The sequence below is a fragment of the Cystoisospora suis genome (genome assembly GCF_002600585.1).
Source record: "Cystoisospora suis strain Wien I chromosome Unknown contig_4176, whole genome shotgun sequence".
NCBI classification, from domain to species: Eukaryota; Apicomplexa; class Conoidasida; order Eucoccidiorida; family Sarcocystidae; genus Cystoisospora; species Cystoisospora suis.
In genome coordinates, this window is record NW_027156968.1 from 13358 (window position 1) to 29768 (window position 16411).

Sequence of the window (16411 nt, forward strand, 5' to 3'; positions counted from 1 at the left end):
TGCCATTCTGAAAACCTTCTGAGAGCCACCTTCCTCTACCAACATGTCTATATAGACATGGATGTGAAGAAACACGCTTTCAGGAGAACGCGCGCGATGGAAAGCCATCCCCTCCAAGCCCATCTCCTGTCTCAGTTGTTCTCCTTGACACGAGGTGTATGACGCGAGCGATCGAGGAACCCCCCACAAGCATCACAANNTCGTCCGACCAACATATCCCAGCCATGTGACTCTCTCCATCTCACCCTACAAATCATTAGAGACTTCCCCCCGGGCAAAAGTTCAAACTGCCCATCATATCAACAAAGGACGTTTATACCGATGAATAGTAATGTATGAGAGGCTATCACCATCGCTACGGCAACAGTAGGAGAACTGTTGAGTGTAGCTACTGCGAGAAAAAGTTGCAGTGGCACTAGGGTGTTAGGACAACTTTGACGTCAAGATGTGCAGAGGCTCCGTAAGCAAGGAAAGAGTGGTGGCTAGAGACTCAAGAGGGAAAGGGTTCGCTTTATATGAACTGCTTAGATGAAGAGAAGTCGACTAGATAGCTCCGATCTTTGATTCCCCAGCGACTTGAGCATAGAGAGCTTTAATATCCTCAGCAAATCTCTGAGAGGAAAGATCACAAGACCCGGGGCAGCAAAGAACCTGTCTGTTTGCAAAGCAGCAGGGCCACCGTAGACGGTACTGACGGGGGCGCGATCGTCGCCGCAGAGATACATCCAACTACGAGGCTACAGGAAAAAGACGACGGAGCCGATGCACTTCGCTTCAATTCTGATACGAACAAAAACGTTAGTAAAAAGACTCTTCTTGCGAGGAGGAAGAATTCTAAGACAACTGTTCTATCTACGGCTCTCCGTTCGACTCCTTATCAAAATTGAGTGTATTTCAAGAATCTTCTAGCTCAGAAAACGCTATCACCATCTTCGCCTTGAAGATACATATACGGTGATCGCTAAGCCACTCTTTCTCTATCTCCATAGGTCATGTATAGGTATACATCTATCTCTCTGTCTGAGTAGGTAGATCTTTGCATATACAACGATACATCCTGGAGGGTCCGTTTACCTCCTTGGCGATGTATCGCTTTATTTTCATCGTAGGTGTCAGCAGGTCGTTCTCAATAGTGAAGGGCTCGCTACAGAGCTTGAATTTCTTCACCATCTCAAATCCTTTCAGTTGCTGCTGTTTCGCCACAGCCATCATACTCTCGCCTACAGCCTCATGGAAATCAGAGGAGCTACAGATCTTCGCGAAGCTTGCATTCCCCATGTTATGCTGACGAGCCCATCTCTTGGCTTGATCTTCATCCGGAACAATAATACCTACTAAACAAAACTGAAGGAAACACACATACACGCAAAGAAAGAGACTCATTCTGTCATTTAAATTCATCGATATGAAACCACTTCATCTAGAGAAAATCGCTCCTGCCATTCACTCTCTTCTTTGGTGAAAAGGGGAGGGGGCTTTCACAGGCCGTCGAGTGAGAGAGAGATACTTGGCACTCAGAAGATAGATAGAGACACTCCGACGATAGATACACCATAGTTCAGCTAGGTCCTTTCTATGCTTTCTCCTCCTTATTAGAAAGAGAAAGATCCAACGCCTAGTCTGGACTTCCTTCTCGTACCCCCCGGAGATTTGCCTACGTATACACGAGAACCTCAGGCCTTCCGCTGGTGATCAAGACATACAAGACATGAGTGTCTTCCTTTCGACAATCGAGATGAGGATCTGGGATGCATGCCCGACGAACAATGAGCACCCTCGGCGCTTGTCACTTGTAGAAGTCAAGAGGGCTTTAATCTCTCTTGTAAGCTTTTCACCTTGTATTTTGATACATTCCACCGAAAGGAAGTACAGAGAAGGAAGAAGAAGAGATGAGAAGCCTTGCTGCTATCCTCGGTCACGCTCGACAACTCCAGCTCAATGTATAATTACTCCTAGGGACATCCCCCTTCTCCCTTAGGTGCCTCTTATGGAAGACTCTCGCGAGGTGTCGCCCTCTTCTGGCTCTGCGACGTAGACAGAGCGAAACAGGTCTTTTCTCTATTCTCAGAGGAACTCTAAGAGGAGGGCTGGTGTATGTACACGGGTAAACATGAAGATAGACACTCGATGAGGGCGCAGTCGTTCCTTTGTCTCGTTCGCTTCCTCTACCACTACTCCCCGACAGTGTCGCTGATCGAGAGATAAAACTACCTAGAAGGAAGCATGTCTCATTCTCTTCTTGTTGAAAGGCAAAACGAAAAGCTTTCAGAAGAGATCTCCCGACAAGAAGAGAAAAGAGATTGTTCATTACTTGTGTGGAGTATCCAAAGACAAAGGCCTGAGCAACCATCGGAGCTTGTATATAGACGTTCTCGATCTTCTCAGGTGACACGTATTCTCCCTAGCAGTGAACAAAGAATGAAAGAAGATCAGAAGGGAGAGAAAAAACAGAGAGAGATGTTTAACCACTGAATGCAGGTACAGCACAAGTCCAGTACGAGGGAGCATCAAAAGATAAGGAAAGCTCGTCATTCTCCAAGGTGACTTATGAAAAGACGCAGGGAAATGACTTCAAACAAGGATATAGCAAGAGATAAGAAGAACACATCCGACACGTCTCTCTCTCGCCTGTCTGAAAAGAATAACCGACGTTTCTCAACACGAAAGATGAACCGCATCAAAAAGATCTAGTAATCGAGAGAAGTTCTCTTGCGCAAAACCATTGGCTCCAAGGAACCCTTCATATAAGCGAAACCAACAGCACCTCTCTACGTACGCTCATACCTACACCTGCGCATGCACGATGTGTGTACGTATCTATCTACCTACACCTACGTATCCATAGGACGTGTGAGCTAGAGAGTGAATCCTCTAAAACGCCTGTAGAGGGGAACTGAACTATACAAGAAAGTCATCTGGAGAGAGCAGAACAAACAAAGTCTCTTAATAGATTCTCAAACCCACACTTCAGTCGTATATCGTACTGTTGACCACTCTCTCTCTGTCTCTCTCTTTCAGTACTCAGTTGTATAGGCTACTCGCATCCCTGTCTGTTATCTCAATCCATCTGTATCTTTATCGATCCCTCCTTCTTCGCTTGAGTTCCTTCTCTCACGAATCTCCCCCTACTCATACATATGTACACTCCTATATATACATAGATAGATATACACCCACACACACATGGCTATTCATACATACCTACACATGCAGAAAGAGTAGCACGTATGTGGCCACTCAGAATCTCTCCCCTAGATACATCTTTCACAGCACCGCATTCGAAACATAACTAGACCCAACGCATGCGATCCTGGCTTCTCCTGTGAGAGTTTCGCTACTCTTTCCTAGAGTCCATATGTCTCTCTCGAGACATCTTTCTTACTTGTGCGAGCTTGAAGATGTTCTTCTTTCTATCAATAATCCTGACAGCTTGTATACCTGGGAGAATCACTGCGACATCCCCCGAATGGAGCCATCCGTCCTTATCAATAGCTTTTGCTGTTTCCTCAGGATTGCGAAAATACCCAGGTGTAATGGGAGGTCCTCTCATACAGAGTTCTCCGGCAGGATATTGTGGATCATCGATCCGATGTTGAGGCATTTCGTCACTTATGTCATACAAACAAAACTCAAGTGACGGACAGCATCCCCCTATATGCCCGCATGTCTTGTCTCCCGCCCATGAGATAAACGACGCAGCCATTGTCTCTGTCATCCCGTACCCCTACATACACATAGACACACACAGCGAAGTCACATCAGGCATGCCCTCAAGGCCGGAGATAAAGAACAAATGAACTCACTCTGTACATATAGATAGATAGATAGACAGATATGCATACACATATATATATATATATACAGATGACAGTCAAATCGAATTGTAGATACCAACAGGTGATGAGAAGAACAACACATGAACTAAACACGTATTCACAGCCAGGCAAAGTGACAGACAGATAGATAGAGATACACACATACATGCAGGAGAAACGCTGGGACCTTTCTCTTTCTTATCGGTATATCGAGGACTGCTTTTCAGCAGTCTCGATTTTTATTCTTTCAGTGCGTTGGCCATCCCTATGGATATCTCGTGACGACATGGACGACAGGGGAAGAAAACACGAGAAATACAGAGAGAGAAGATCAGAGAAGGAGAGAAACGAAAACGTGCGGACGCTCCTTCGGGAGGTTCACCTTATCAAAAGAGACCTCTCCGTGAACGACTTCTCATGTAGGGATAAACATACATGTGTCTGTCTATACAAAAATGGAGGCACTCTTCATGTATATACACCACACGTCTACTCCCGGACAGGTGGCATTCTTGTACTTGTGCGAAGACCATAAGAGTCTCTCATTCTTTCCTTTTCTTCACTACACAAAAGGAAGAGTGTCTCCAAATGAACTGAAGTTTCTTTCCTCAGAGAACTGACGAGGACAGCAGCCCACTTGACATATCCTGTTTTTGAGTGGGTGAATGGTGAGAAAGATCTACATACAAGAAAACGTTGAGCAACTTGAGAGAGATCTGTACGGCTGTATATACACCGGAGAAAGTGTACCGTTACCTCAACAAGAGAAGCTGCGAAGAGAGCTTTCATCTTTTCTTGTACAGAGGCCTCGAGTGGTGCAGATCCTGAAAGGAGGTACTTGACTTTGCTTCCTAAGAGAACTTTCGTTTTGTTGAAAATGACCTGAAAACGACGGTAAGTGCACAACAGCCAGCTTGACAAGAAGACGTGAGCTAGATAGCTAGCTAGCTAGCTGGTTACTGGGGTCATGTCGAGACACAGACATGGCACGAGGGAGATGATGCTTTTCATGTCTTGTCTCCATGTACATGGTTTAAGCCAGTCAGAAAAACAAAGAATATCGACATCTCAGTTTGTAAGGAAGATCAAGAATCGCTTGCTGTCTAGATTCTACACAGCACATGCGGAGAAGGCAACATAAATAGTCACCTACTATATATGTATGTGGCCACCTGTACGGGTACAACACACATGTAACCATGTGTAGCAGTCGACAACAGAACCCTCTTAACAGTACCTAGGACACGACATACTAGAAACTTCTATATAGAGGTCTCATCGTGTATCTTCTTTCTTCCTCATGATCTTATTACCTTGTCCCAGAGGGCGTGCTCTGTACATCCTGTCTGATGGATGCGCTTGATCTTCGCGTTCAAACCTTGAAGAAGAAAAACGCCAACACACAGGGAAAGAAGAGACGCCCATACATCTGATCTCCCCAGGGCAAAGTGAGAAAGGTTAAGAAAACCTACTGAGACCAAGAAGAAAAGCAGCCTATCTATCTACCTATTTATCTTTGATCTATCTATCTATCCATCGCTAAGAGCTATGCACTCATTACTTGAGGTAGCCTGATGAGAAGATCGATACGATCACGTCAAAAGACTCCCCACCTCGTCACTCTCTCGCCTCTATGAGCTTACCAGGTTGACAAGCATCAAGCACATGACAGAGAGGCTCATACCATGGGAGACTGAGGATGAATGAAGCCGACAGACCTAACAGTTGGCATATACAAAATGAGAATCTATCTTTGATCTATTTACCTACCTATCTTTGATCTATCTCTCTTTACCTATCTATGAGTTGCCAGATGTATGGAAGCATCTGTGAAGAGATCGAAAGCAACTGTAGACTTGAGGTGACCTCGCAACAGAACTCCTTGAAGACCAATAGTATCTAGCCTCTTACAACAGACAGCCGCGACGCGTAGATCGCTAAACAGGAGAGTTGACATACGTAGATCTATAAAGAGAGGGAGCGGAAGATGAAAAGCAAAGCGCACGTGATTGCAAGGAGATCTTAGTAGGAACCAAGTGAGAGATCGAAGTGTGGATCTCTTCCTATCTGAAAGGAGAAGTGAATGGAGCATTCCATACACTCCCCTTAGCCCAGTTTTCTTCCCAGCAATTACCTTGATAGAAAAGAGTCTGCGCGATGCTCGACTTTGAGCGGACGCTATCAAACACCCGGTCATGAATACGGTTGAACAATCGTGGGACGCTGTATATACACCAGAAGAAAGAACCACAGCACACATCCAGCGATACGCAGTGACGAGGAAAACCAGTGAAGGCAGAGATAAAGAAAACATCTAAGGGACCTATCTGCCTGGGGGTGAGACGATAGGAAGAAGATACAAAAAAAAGATGCAAGGTAACTCAAACAAGAAGAAGTCAAGAAAGGACAGTCTCTCACGTTTCTGCAGATTCATTCCCCTTCTCACGTCCAATCCTTCTATCGAAGAAGTACAGAAATCACGGCAGTGTGTTTTCAACGACAAGCTATGGTGTTTCGTTCACATAAGAAGTCAGAAAGAACTTTCTTTTTCTTTCCTTCTCACGAATCGCTCACACAGAACGCAGCTAGCTAGCTAGCTATCTAGCTATTCTCCTTTCTATTCCAGCCCACATGCGCTACGCGCGTATGTCTGTACCAGTGTATTCTGATGTCTTGGGATGTACCTTTTGTGTGGGAAGAAAACACTATGTGAGAGAGAGAGAGACACGGGATGTCGAGTATCTCCCCTTTGCTGTTCTTCTACTTCCTCGACTAAGGTGCCTGCAACACATCGGAGGGATATAAAAGAGGGGCCGTTTACCTGCTGAAGACAGCGGGTTGCAAAGTCTGGACGTCATCCAGAAGCTTCGTTACATCCTGAGGGAAAAAAAAAACAGAATAGAGATCATAACACATATCTAGTACGCAGAGACAGAAGACAAGAGAACCACGGAGGGACAGTTTGAGAGGTAGCTACATACATACAACATACGTATGCACTCCTCATGCCTATGCATACAGTTATCTATCTATCAATCTAACTGTGTCTGCCTATCTTGAATCTATCTATCTATGAGACTCTTTTTGTCATCTTCCCATCTAGCGAATTCCTCCCAACTCAAACATCCGCTCACACACCTAAGAGCACACACATACATATGCATGTAGACACATGAACATACATATCCTATATATATGCATATTATGGGTATATACACCTACACCTCTATAGTGGGTGTCGTCTGTGTGAGGGACCCTATGAAGCTAAGAGAACAACTTACTCCTCCGTAGAAGCCAACACAACCGCCAACACAGAAGACGACGTTCTGAAGAGACCGCTCATATACATGCGCGAGAGGTAAGTAAGAAAGATAGGCATCTCCCGGACCCAGGGCCATATCTGGCCTTGTTAGAGCTGAAGGATAGACACGGACACCACAGAGAAAGAAAAGTGCAAGAAGGAACAGCATGTAAACAAAGAAGACTAGAAAGCCTTCAAGTATCCCCCCTAGATCTCTAACAGACGGTCTACTCTCTCTCTTGTTACATTGTCGCTTGGCCGTGAGAAAGAGAAAAAGAGGGAAAGAAAAGAAGATGATTAACACACGTCGTGCACTTGGGTCACTTCTCCTATGATGCTCTCTTGCTCTATAGACACTGTTGAGGTCTCAGACACTGTTGAAATATACATCTATACATCTACATATGTATGGTACGTGTCGTACTCGACAGACATTGCTGAGACATCCGTACATCTATACATGTATACATATTTGCTTCCCTCACGTAATGGTGCCTTCGTTCCTCGATAGCATGGGTTCTTTCCACTAGTGTAGGGCCACTTCCTTTCTCTCTCATCACACGGTTTCTCTCTTTCTTGATCCGCATATGTACGTATGGCACCCGTCTCTAGGAGAAAAAGAGAACAGCACAGCCACAACTAGAGAGAGGAAGAAAGCGCCGAGAAGGACTACGAAGACGGAGAAGAAGAAGAAGTCTGTCAGACTCTCTTTTTGTCTTTATAGGGAGACGAGTCGCAAGACGAAAACAGAGAGTGAAGAAAGAAAGTTCACTCGCCTCTCAGAAAAAGACAAGCAAAGCGAGATGCTTGAAATAGAAACATCGCCTCTTCTTTATATCGTTTGATACCTACAGGTACTAAATCGGCATCTGGCACATGACTCTGAAACACGTCTCGTGTTGAAGTAGACTCAGTCTAACATCTCAATAAGCGCTGTCAATACACTCTAAGTCTCCTTTCCTTTCTTTTCTCTTGCTCTTGATCAAAGCCCGTCTCTCTCCTCCCTTCTCACAGTTAGTTAACTTACGTCCGCGTATACAGCCAACGATCGTCGCGACGAAGTTCCCATGAGACATCAAGACACCCTTTGGACGACCCGTGGTACCTGTCGATAAGAACCAAAAGAAGAGAACAAGGAAAAAGCAGTCTTCATACGAACTTATTGAACCTCTTCTTGTACAGCGCGCACTGGTTATGCAGATGTCTCCACCCACCTCGAAATCTATATAAATAGCAATATACGCAAGCATCTAGATACATACATGCAGGATTTCTTATCACCTATCGGCGTGTCATGACAGTGCCGACCCCAATAGATCTTTGCTCTGATCCCTTCAAGTCATGTATGGATATCTCCTCATACTGGTAAGTCGTCGGACAGCCATAAGTTCCCACCCGTGCATTCGCAGGACACGAAACAGAAAACAACGGGAGATGATCCATGCCAGTCAGTCTATATCTATCTATCTAGATATGTAAATGCACAGGATAGAAGATGGAGATAGACATGACACTCTCTAGGCTGCTCTGAATAGAAAACCTGAGAAGAGTTCGTAGGAGAAGAAAGAGGCATGATAGAAGCTACAGCAAACAGAGAAGCCAAAAGGCAGTTGACCTAATCTTAGTAAGAAACCTCGTGCTTCACGATTCCACAAAAAGCGGGAAAGGCTACTAGGCGAGTGGTGGTGGTGGTGTATGGACACCTCATTGGAGTGGAAGGTGATAAGAAAGTTTTTATACCAGAGGTGTAGCACAGCGTGCTGACCGTCGAAGAAGTAGGCAGCATCTCATCTGTCAAGGCAACAGGCGAGTCTTTGCCCTGAAGAAAACATGCAAGCAAACGCAACGCACTCTCCATACCACTTAACCGTCAAGGGACATATAAAACACACGTGAATGCCTATAGAGCCATATATCCACATATATAGATATATATATACACATCTAGAGAGGTCCTGGGACACGCTGTCCATCTCTGTTCTTCGTTGGGAGAGCTCTTCAGGGGACTTCTTCGTGAAGAACGTGCCTCAGTTGTTTATGTATAGAGAGAACATGTCAGGGAGATACACAGGTGAACTTCTGGTTCTCGTCCCCTCAGGGTGCATGTACTTGTATATGCTAGGCGCATACGGTGTGAACGCCATATATATCCATATGTACGTATATATCGAAGTGAGACTACAAATCCATATATGGACGAACACCTGCCTACAGCAATTCTAAAACCGCGCGCCATGTATGTACGTTTCTATGTATGTATGAATATACACCTGTGTACGGATGTATGTCTGTGTGTATCTATATGTGTATGGATGAATATGTATGTATGTATTCACGTATAGGTATGTATGTAACTGTGTAGACGTGACTGGGTACACATCCAGAGAGACTTGCTCCGACCCATCTTGTCAGGCGCAAATATCTCCATTTTTCCCTACAGGGTGTATATACACCACCTCACATTTGCCGGGCGTCAATACCTTTTGTAAGAGATCATTCCAGGTGAGGACTTGAATGCCAAGTGATTCAGCTTTCTCAAGGAGTTTCTTGTTAGGAGGCGTCTGTTCATCTAAGAGAACAAGATATTTAACATGAATGGGATCAGCGTCTTCTTTTCCACTCCCGCCAGTCTTTGCGTCATTTCCATCTGTCTTAACACCCGTTTTGGCATCAGAAGAAGAGGATGACGGCGACAACTTAGTCTTCTTATCCTCTTCTTCCTTGTTCACCCCCCCCTGTTCTGTCATCTTCTTTGCAGTTGCAGTCTCTTCAGTAGCCGTGGCGGGAGTAGGAGGAGTCGCAGAGCTTGTTTCGCTCGTCTCTTTTTTACCATCGCCTACATTAGAAGAAGAAGAGCTCTCGTTCCTATGCTGTTCGATAGAGGCGAGTAATCTCTCTGCGCATTCTTGTGATGCGACGACCGTACGCAGGCATGTCTGGGTGAGGATGAAGGCCGTACTTTCAGCGCCGAGTGTATCATACAGAGGGACGATGGTGATGCTATAGGCATTGCCTGCATGCAACATGAGAGGAAAAGAAAGAGAAACAAATCACAACTTCATGAAGGAGAGTCGCAGGGAGAAGAAGGGTGTAGAACCCACCAAGATGACATGCTCCCTATGGGCGGCTTACACATGCTTGAGAGAGCTAATAAAGAACGCTACCTACTACAGAACATCGTACTGAGAACCCTCGCCTACATCGCAACTGAGAGAAATGTGTTGACTGAAGGAAAGACACCAAAAAGGAGAGCGGTGCTTTCGTTTCTCTTCGAAATCTTTCCCGAGGAAAGGTATACATCATCGCCCTGAGGTGCATGTAACAAGAAGAATGGGGAGACGCGATGTCAAGAAGAGTCCTATTCTTGGAGACAGAGAGTTGTTCGTCGGTGTGCTTACATGCTTCTTCACATATGACCCACTCTTCTCGGTTTTTACAGTAGAGAGCGAGGAAACGAATGTCCTTCTGAAAAGTCTCCTCAGGAAAGTGAAGGAGAGGTACCGCATCTCCAAGGCTTAGAAGCCCACTGCCTACTTGTAAAGCTATCTGCTCAACCTGAGAAGCCAAAGCACACATGTTGATGTACACATGAATGTATGAATATCCTTGTATGAATATGTATGTGTGCGCGTAGACTTACGCAGACAGATGCTAAGAGAAGTAGATAGAGATGTTTATGGCTAAGTTTTAACCTTCAACCCTCTTTGGTTGACGATCAAATGAGCACTTCTATACACGTAAGAAACTTGAAGGAAATCGCAGCGATCTATCCGAGCCGTAGTGGGGAAGCTCCGTTTTCACCTATGTAACTCATTCCGAGAAGAAGAACCGACCTGACGGTAGGTCTTCCATTGATATGCTCCTAGACTTCCATCGGGCTTTCTCTCCCTTGTGCCTAGACACGGGCCTTCCGCAGACACCGCCACTCCCCGCTGGAAGAGATCCCACCTGAGAGAAGGAAGGTGTACATACACCACAAGAGAGACAAACCAACACTCGAGGAGACACCAGGTCGATCGAGAGGATAAAGAAAGAAAAGATACCAAAACGTACGTAGGTGTATTACTTCATCTAGATGATATCGCCGTCTTGCATTTAATCAATGTAGCTAGCTAGTTAGCTTCCTAACTGTCTATCGATGAATCTACGTAGTTATCTATCGACCTATATATCTATATGAATAACTCCTCCATGACAAAAGATCCTCTCAAAAGAGAGAAGACTGGACCAGGCTACTTTCTACGCTTGTCTATCTCCTTTTTCACGACAACAAAAAGAAACAGACGTACAATGTCTCTCCTGATCCCTTGCTTTCTCCTCTCTCATACCTAGGTGTCTAACCTCTCGATCACCATGCCTGCATCTTCTCGCACTCCCCACCTAGAACAAGGCACATCTTCAACCACGTGGTAAGCCAAGAGACTTTCATTCCGAGATACATAGGTTCGATCCTTTCCTTTTCACAAGATGTAGCGTTTTCGCTTTCATAGTTGATAACACAAAGATCAGCTTTTCTCTTCTTCTCTTTCGCTTTCTCTCTAGCAACATTAGTGGTGTGTCCACGACTTGTCTGCAGCAGAAACGCCTGTGGTCTTGCCTATTTGTATCCTGTATTTGAGAAGTATCCAGATGATGAAAAGAACCATAGAGATAGCGACAGGTGAAAAGACATGAATTCTTACGCGTTTTTGCATGGCTGCGAGTCAAAATTCGCCAGCAGTTCCTTAGGACTAAAGCTCGATCGATACACTGCAGATCGTTGTCCTTAAGAGGGAGGGGGGCAAAGAAACAACAAAAAGCTTCCATATAGATGATGACGTAGACAAGACAGAAAAGTGCCTTTCTAGTATGCAAATACCTTAGCGAGAGACTAGAAACAAACTTTTGAAGATCAGCCTCAGGACTCACATTCCAGGAAACTTATTCACCTCACTCAATCAGATACATATAAACCCCACATATACGCATTCATACAAGTCATACGACGTATATAGAGAGAGACATACGAATGTATACATACGCATGCTCCTTGATAACATATATATATCTATATATACTGAGAGAGAGATACATTGATCTGAGGCTATACATGTATGTGTGTTTCCTCCCTGCTGTAAGGTTCATCATGCAGGGTTGTGTAACTGAAGAAAGGAGAAGAGCTCTCTGAATACTATACAACTTACGGTTACAGTGTACGTACACTGAGCGTTGGATCGAGTAAGAAACAAATCGATCTCTCACGTGCCTGGAGACCTTGCACTCCTCAGAATATCAAAGAGAAACGGGAGACAGATTCACCTACAGAAAGCTTCTTCACAAAGATGGTTCTTAAGGAAGATGTTCTCGGGTGAGAAAGAGTATAGAAGAAAACAGAGGGAGAGAGCCAGTGGAGAAATAAAGAGGGGAGCGGTGGAGACGTATTGTCTACTTGTTTATGAGAAACATAAAACTGTCTTCTATTGCTCTCTCTCGTTCTATCTGCTGGAGAGAGGACAGAACCGGAGAGAAAGGGAAAGGAGGAGGAGAACAAGAAGAGCTTAACGCACCTTTAACTTCGGTACCCTCAAGGGGTACGTTATAGACTCGATCGCTACTGGTACCAGAGCTCTGTACGTTGCCCATGGTGCTAGCGGTTTCCGGTGTACATACAGCTGGTGGGTGCTCCTTTTCTTTGAGGTAAAAGGCCGACAGAACAACAAAGAGTAGACACGAAAGAGAGGCAAACACCCACATACAAAGAGATGAATGTACACGGTGTCTTCATGATGAGTCTGTCTTCTTCGGTTCCCGTTTACAAGCACTTCTATCTTGTTCTTTCTTTGACTCTCTGAAGAGAGAATCCTTCTGCAAAAATACGCTCAGAAGGGATGAAGAACCCCGCAACAGCTCACGCCCATTGCACCTTTCCTTACCATTATATCTTTACGCACAAAGATCCTGTCTTTCTTTGAACATATACAGACAGAGGGTATTCATATAGATAATGGACATCTACAGGCTATACTAACATCTTGCAAGACTCGTAAAGGACGGTGTTTTGATGTGATAGAAAAGAACCATGGCTCTTCGACCACAAAAAAATATTTCCGCGAGCCGCTTTTCTTTTACACGAGAAAAAAGTCTTTCCCCCGGCTCTCTACTTGAACACACGGACTAGACCGAAAGGATTGGACTTCTTCCTAAGTCAGATCGTTGTCCCATTTCTTTCTATTTCCTTCGGAGGCAGAGATCGAGGCGAATGGAAAACGAAGGTAAAGAAAGAAACCTGCTACAGATGAAGAAGATCCACGCCAACGTGTGATAGAGACAGCTGAACTTTCAAGAGGGTGGTGACCAAGGGCTACGAAGACAAGGCATCTCTCCTTTTCCAAGCAGACCACAGAAGAGTAATTCTCTTAACACCAGCGTGAAGAGAGAGGAAGAGAGATAGAATGGGATGTATTCGAAAGAAAGAAGCTATGCAGTCACCAACGGTAGTGGCAAGTATCTGCCTGACCGCCCGCAGAGCAAAGAGATTCATGAACGAAGCGGAAAGAGAGGAGACAGACGGAAAGGTGAATATTCACGAAAAGGTGAGACATGATGATTCAGATTTCGTCTTCTATAAGTGAAGGGAAGTCACAAGGAGGCAGTGGGGGGGGAGGGGTGAGCTTTTCAGAAGAAAAGAAGAGCAGCAAACTGTCGAGAAGAAAGAGCTGACCACCTATGGATGGAGAGGAAGTGGCTCAAAAAAGAAGAAGAGAGAGAAGGCATCTGTTATCAAGCAGTTGGAAGACGACGTGTGCACTGCTGCAGAGAAGCAACAGAAATACGACGGTTGAGGAGTGTAGGAGATATTCTCGGTTTTTGTGGTTTTCGTCCAGACGTGTCAAGCATGGTCGTCAAACAATCCTATGTAAAAGTGGAAAATGAGGAACGTCCCACAAGATGAAGAAGTCTCAACAGAAAGCGGTTGGGTTTCCGGGGCTGGTGAGACAGTGAAGGAGGCCGCGGCGCGGACAAGAGAGAGGGAGGAAACAACACTTTCTTGAGTTCTTTTTTCCTTACAGCGATAGTGGTGGTAGATCGTGATACCGCCAATTACCTACCTGCAACACAATCGAATGGCCGGGCAGTCGGATGTTCACCTCTCTGTTGGTAGAGAAAGAAAGAAAGGGAGGACTAAGGCATGCAAACCGAATTCGATCTAGTAGGCGGCAGAATGAGAGAAACGGAAATCGATGCAACACACGGCGGATCACTGGCAGACGTGTCAGAAGTCGACAGAATCCCGCACGTATGGTCTTCAGTAAAGCAGTAACGACCGATGCGTAGACCAAAGACACGGGAAAAGGAGGACAAGAGGAGGAGAAAGAGAAAGAGGCGGTGGAGTGGGTTGTCAAGAGATCCAGTCACGCCCACTACGGACAGAGACGCGAAGAAAGGTGAAGGACCAGATACTCAGGTAGGGAGCTTCAGGGCAAGGGAATGAAAGAACAAACAGAGTTCCTCGACATGCGGATGCAATCCGGAGACAGATGAACAAGGGAGGGAGGGACGATTGATTGACTGACTGCACGGACCGGGGAACGAAGGAGCTTTGTCACGGCGACGTGCTGTACGGATGCAAGAGGGCACGAGCTGAAATGCGCAGCGCCGGAGCAGAAACACAAAGATAAGAAACTAACCTTTGTAAAATCTTTGACTCTTCTCTCCTTTTTGACGAAACTCAAAGAGTCGATTGCCTTTTTTTGTTACCAAAAGCGGGCGACTAGCATTCCTTTACGCGTGCCTCGAAACGCGAAGGCGAGTTGCGAGGGGGAATGTGTGACACCGCTGTGTGAGTGATGCAATTAACCTGAGGCCCTGGAGGCTGTTCGCGGCTAAACAGCTTGCAGTTGGGTTAGAGCTAAAAACCCCACCAGTTCCAAAGTGACGTACCACTGGGTCTTCGTACCCCTTCCGTCGAGAACCGGTTCATACGCGCCTCCTTCGGCATTCGAGCGTTGCGAAGAGAATAGACTCAAGAAGAACGCACCTCCTGCAGCCTCTCCGGCAAAACCTCTCCCTTCAAACTGAGTGCCGACCTAGTTTGAAGGAAGAGGACATCTCCGTAGCAGTTTATTTAGCTGTAGAGCTATAAAATCCCTCCCAAGCTTTGAGGGGCCGCAGTCGCTTCGCCGATTACTGCAGTGGGTGTAGCTGGCAGCACTGCATCGTAACTGCATCGTATCTTTCGAATTCCGGGTTTTCTGTCATGGGTAGCGGGCGAGCTTCGGTAACCGGCGACTCCCCCGGGAGTACGTGATCGAATCAGCTCACAGAAAAAGTAGAGGCAGCACGGGTAGGCTGGGAGGTCCCTTTGCGGAAGACGGTCGTTCTATTCTCGGATTCGTCGCGCGCTGACTCTCAGTACGGCTACTATAGGGGGCATTGACACATTGTAAGGGGTTCGGGTATGTACGCTCCGTACTGACTGCTCACAGCCAGCTCTCTGTGGTTGGTGATACAGTCACGGCAAGCGCGCTAGGACATACACATTGGCGTTGACTACACCGCAGCCGGCGGCTCTCAGTTACCACCGCGCATCACGACGTGAACCTCTCTGCTCCGCGTGGAAGCGCCCACGGCATTCCAAGTAGGGCCAGACTTGTGCTGCCACCTACCTCACGCAAACTGAGGGAGGCGCGGTAAGGCGTCCCGCACAAGCAACGTAGAAAGCAAAAGTACCAGGAAGCATTGTGTAGTTCGGGGAGACACTAGCCCCTACGCATATTGGTCTCGCCGTGACAGTCGGAAGTCTTCCGGAATCCAGAGACGGCGGAGTGCCAAGACCACATCAGCAAGACGTAAGCCACAAGGGGATCGTTACCCCTGTTTCGAAGAACCCTGTCTTTCGTTCACGAGGTGAACTATGGCATCAACAGCAGGCGGGAGTGTAAACCAACTGCGCTGACTAGGCAGCTTCCTTGGTGAAGCCTCCGCGTTGGCGGAACTGTCCAGAAGGGCTGTAACCCACAACCTCTGCAGCAAGCAGCACCACAACCAACGTGGAAAGAAAATGTCGACGCAGGTGAAAGCGAAATGGCTTTCCTGGGGTCCTCGCGATTGTTGCGAGCCGTGTGCAGCAGCAATTTCCACACGGTTTCCAGCGCATTAGCAACGGCTCCGGTGACTGAGACAAGTGGTCGGTGCGACACAGGTGTCACGTGATTGCACTGCCTGCCTCATGACTCTCCTCTAAGACTCCTTCCCTTCCACTCCATTTCGACGCCAAGGCTCCCCAGAAGCCTAGGCCGTTGCTCGGCCAGGGCAC

At 46.3% G+C, this 16411-nt stretch overlaps 1 protein-coding gene across 1 annotated transcript; it reads right to left on the minus strand.

Moving 5' to 3' along the window:
• Nucleotides 1-291: 291 nt before the first annotated feature.
• On the minus strand, nucleotides 292-14736 carry CSUI_007761 (long-chain fatty acid ligase). The gene is made up of 16 exons (XM_068067905.1): nucleotides 12663-14736; nucleotides 11799-11880; nucleotides 10950-11064; nucleotides 10515-10671; nucleotides 9597-10129; nucleotides 8857-8935; nucleotides 8144-8221; nucleotides 7097-7230; nucleotides 6637-6692; nucleotides 5950-6038; nucleotides 5129-5193; nucleotides 4572-4697; nucleotides 3383-3724; nucleotides 2312-2401; nucleotides 1075-1344; nucleotides 292-612 (listed from the first exon to the last, which is right to left on the minus strand). The coding sequence occupies exons 1-16, from the start codon at nucleotides 12847-12849 to the stop codon at nucleotides 544-546; spliced, it is 2472 nt and encodes an 823-aa protein (XP_067920118.1). The 5' UTR covers nucleotides 12850-14736; the 3' UTR covers nucleotides 292-543.
• Between the last annotated feature and the right edge of the window lie 1675 nt (nucleotides 14737-16411).

Excerpts from the sequence above, each read along its gene's own strand:
- CSUI_007761 (XM_068067905.1), bottom strand. The coding sequence starts at position 12,849 with ATGTGGGTGTTTGCCTCTCTTTCGTGTCTACTCTTTGTTGTTCTGTCG. Across the intron at positions 10,672-10,949 it reads AATGGAAGACCTACCGTCAG|GTTGAGCAGATAGCTTTACA; the intron begins GTCGGTTCTTCT and ends TTGGCTTCTCAG. Across the intron at positions 5,194-5,949 it reads GCAGACTCTTTTCTATCAAG|GTTTGAACGCGAAGATCAAG; the intron begins GTAATTGCTGGG and ends TTCTTCTTCAAG.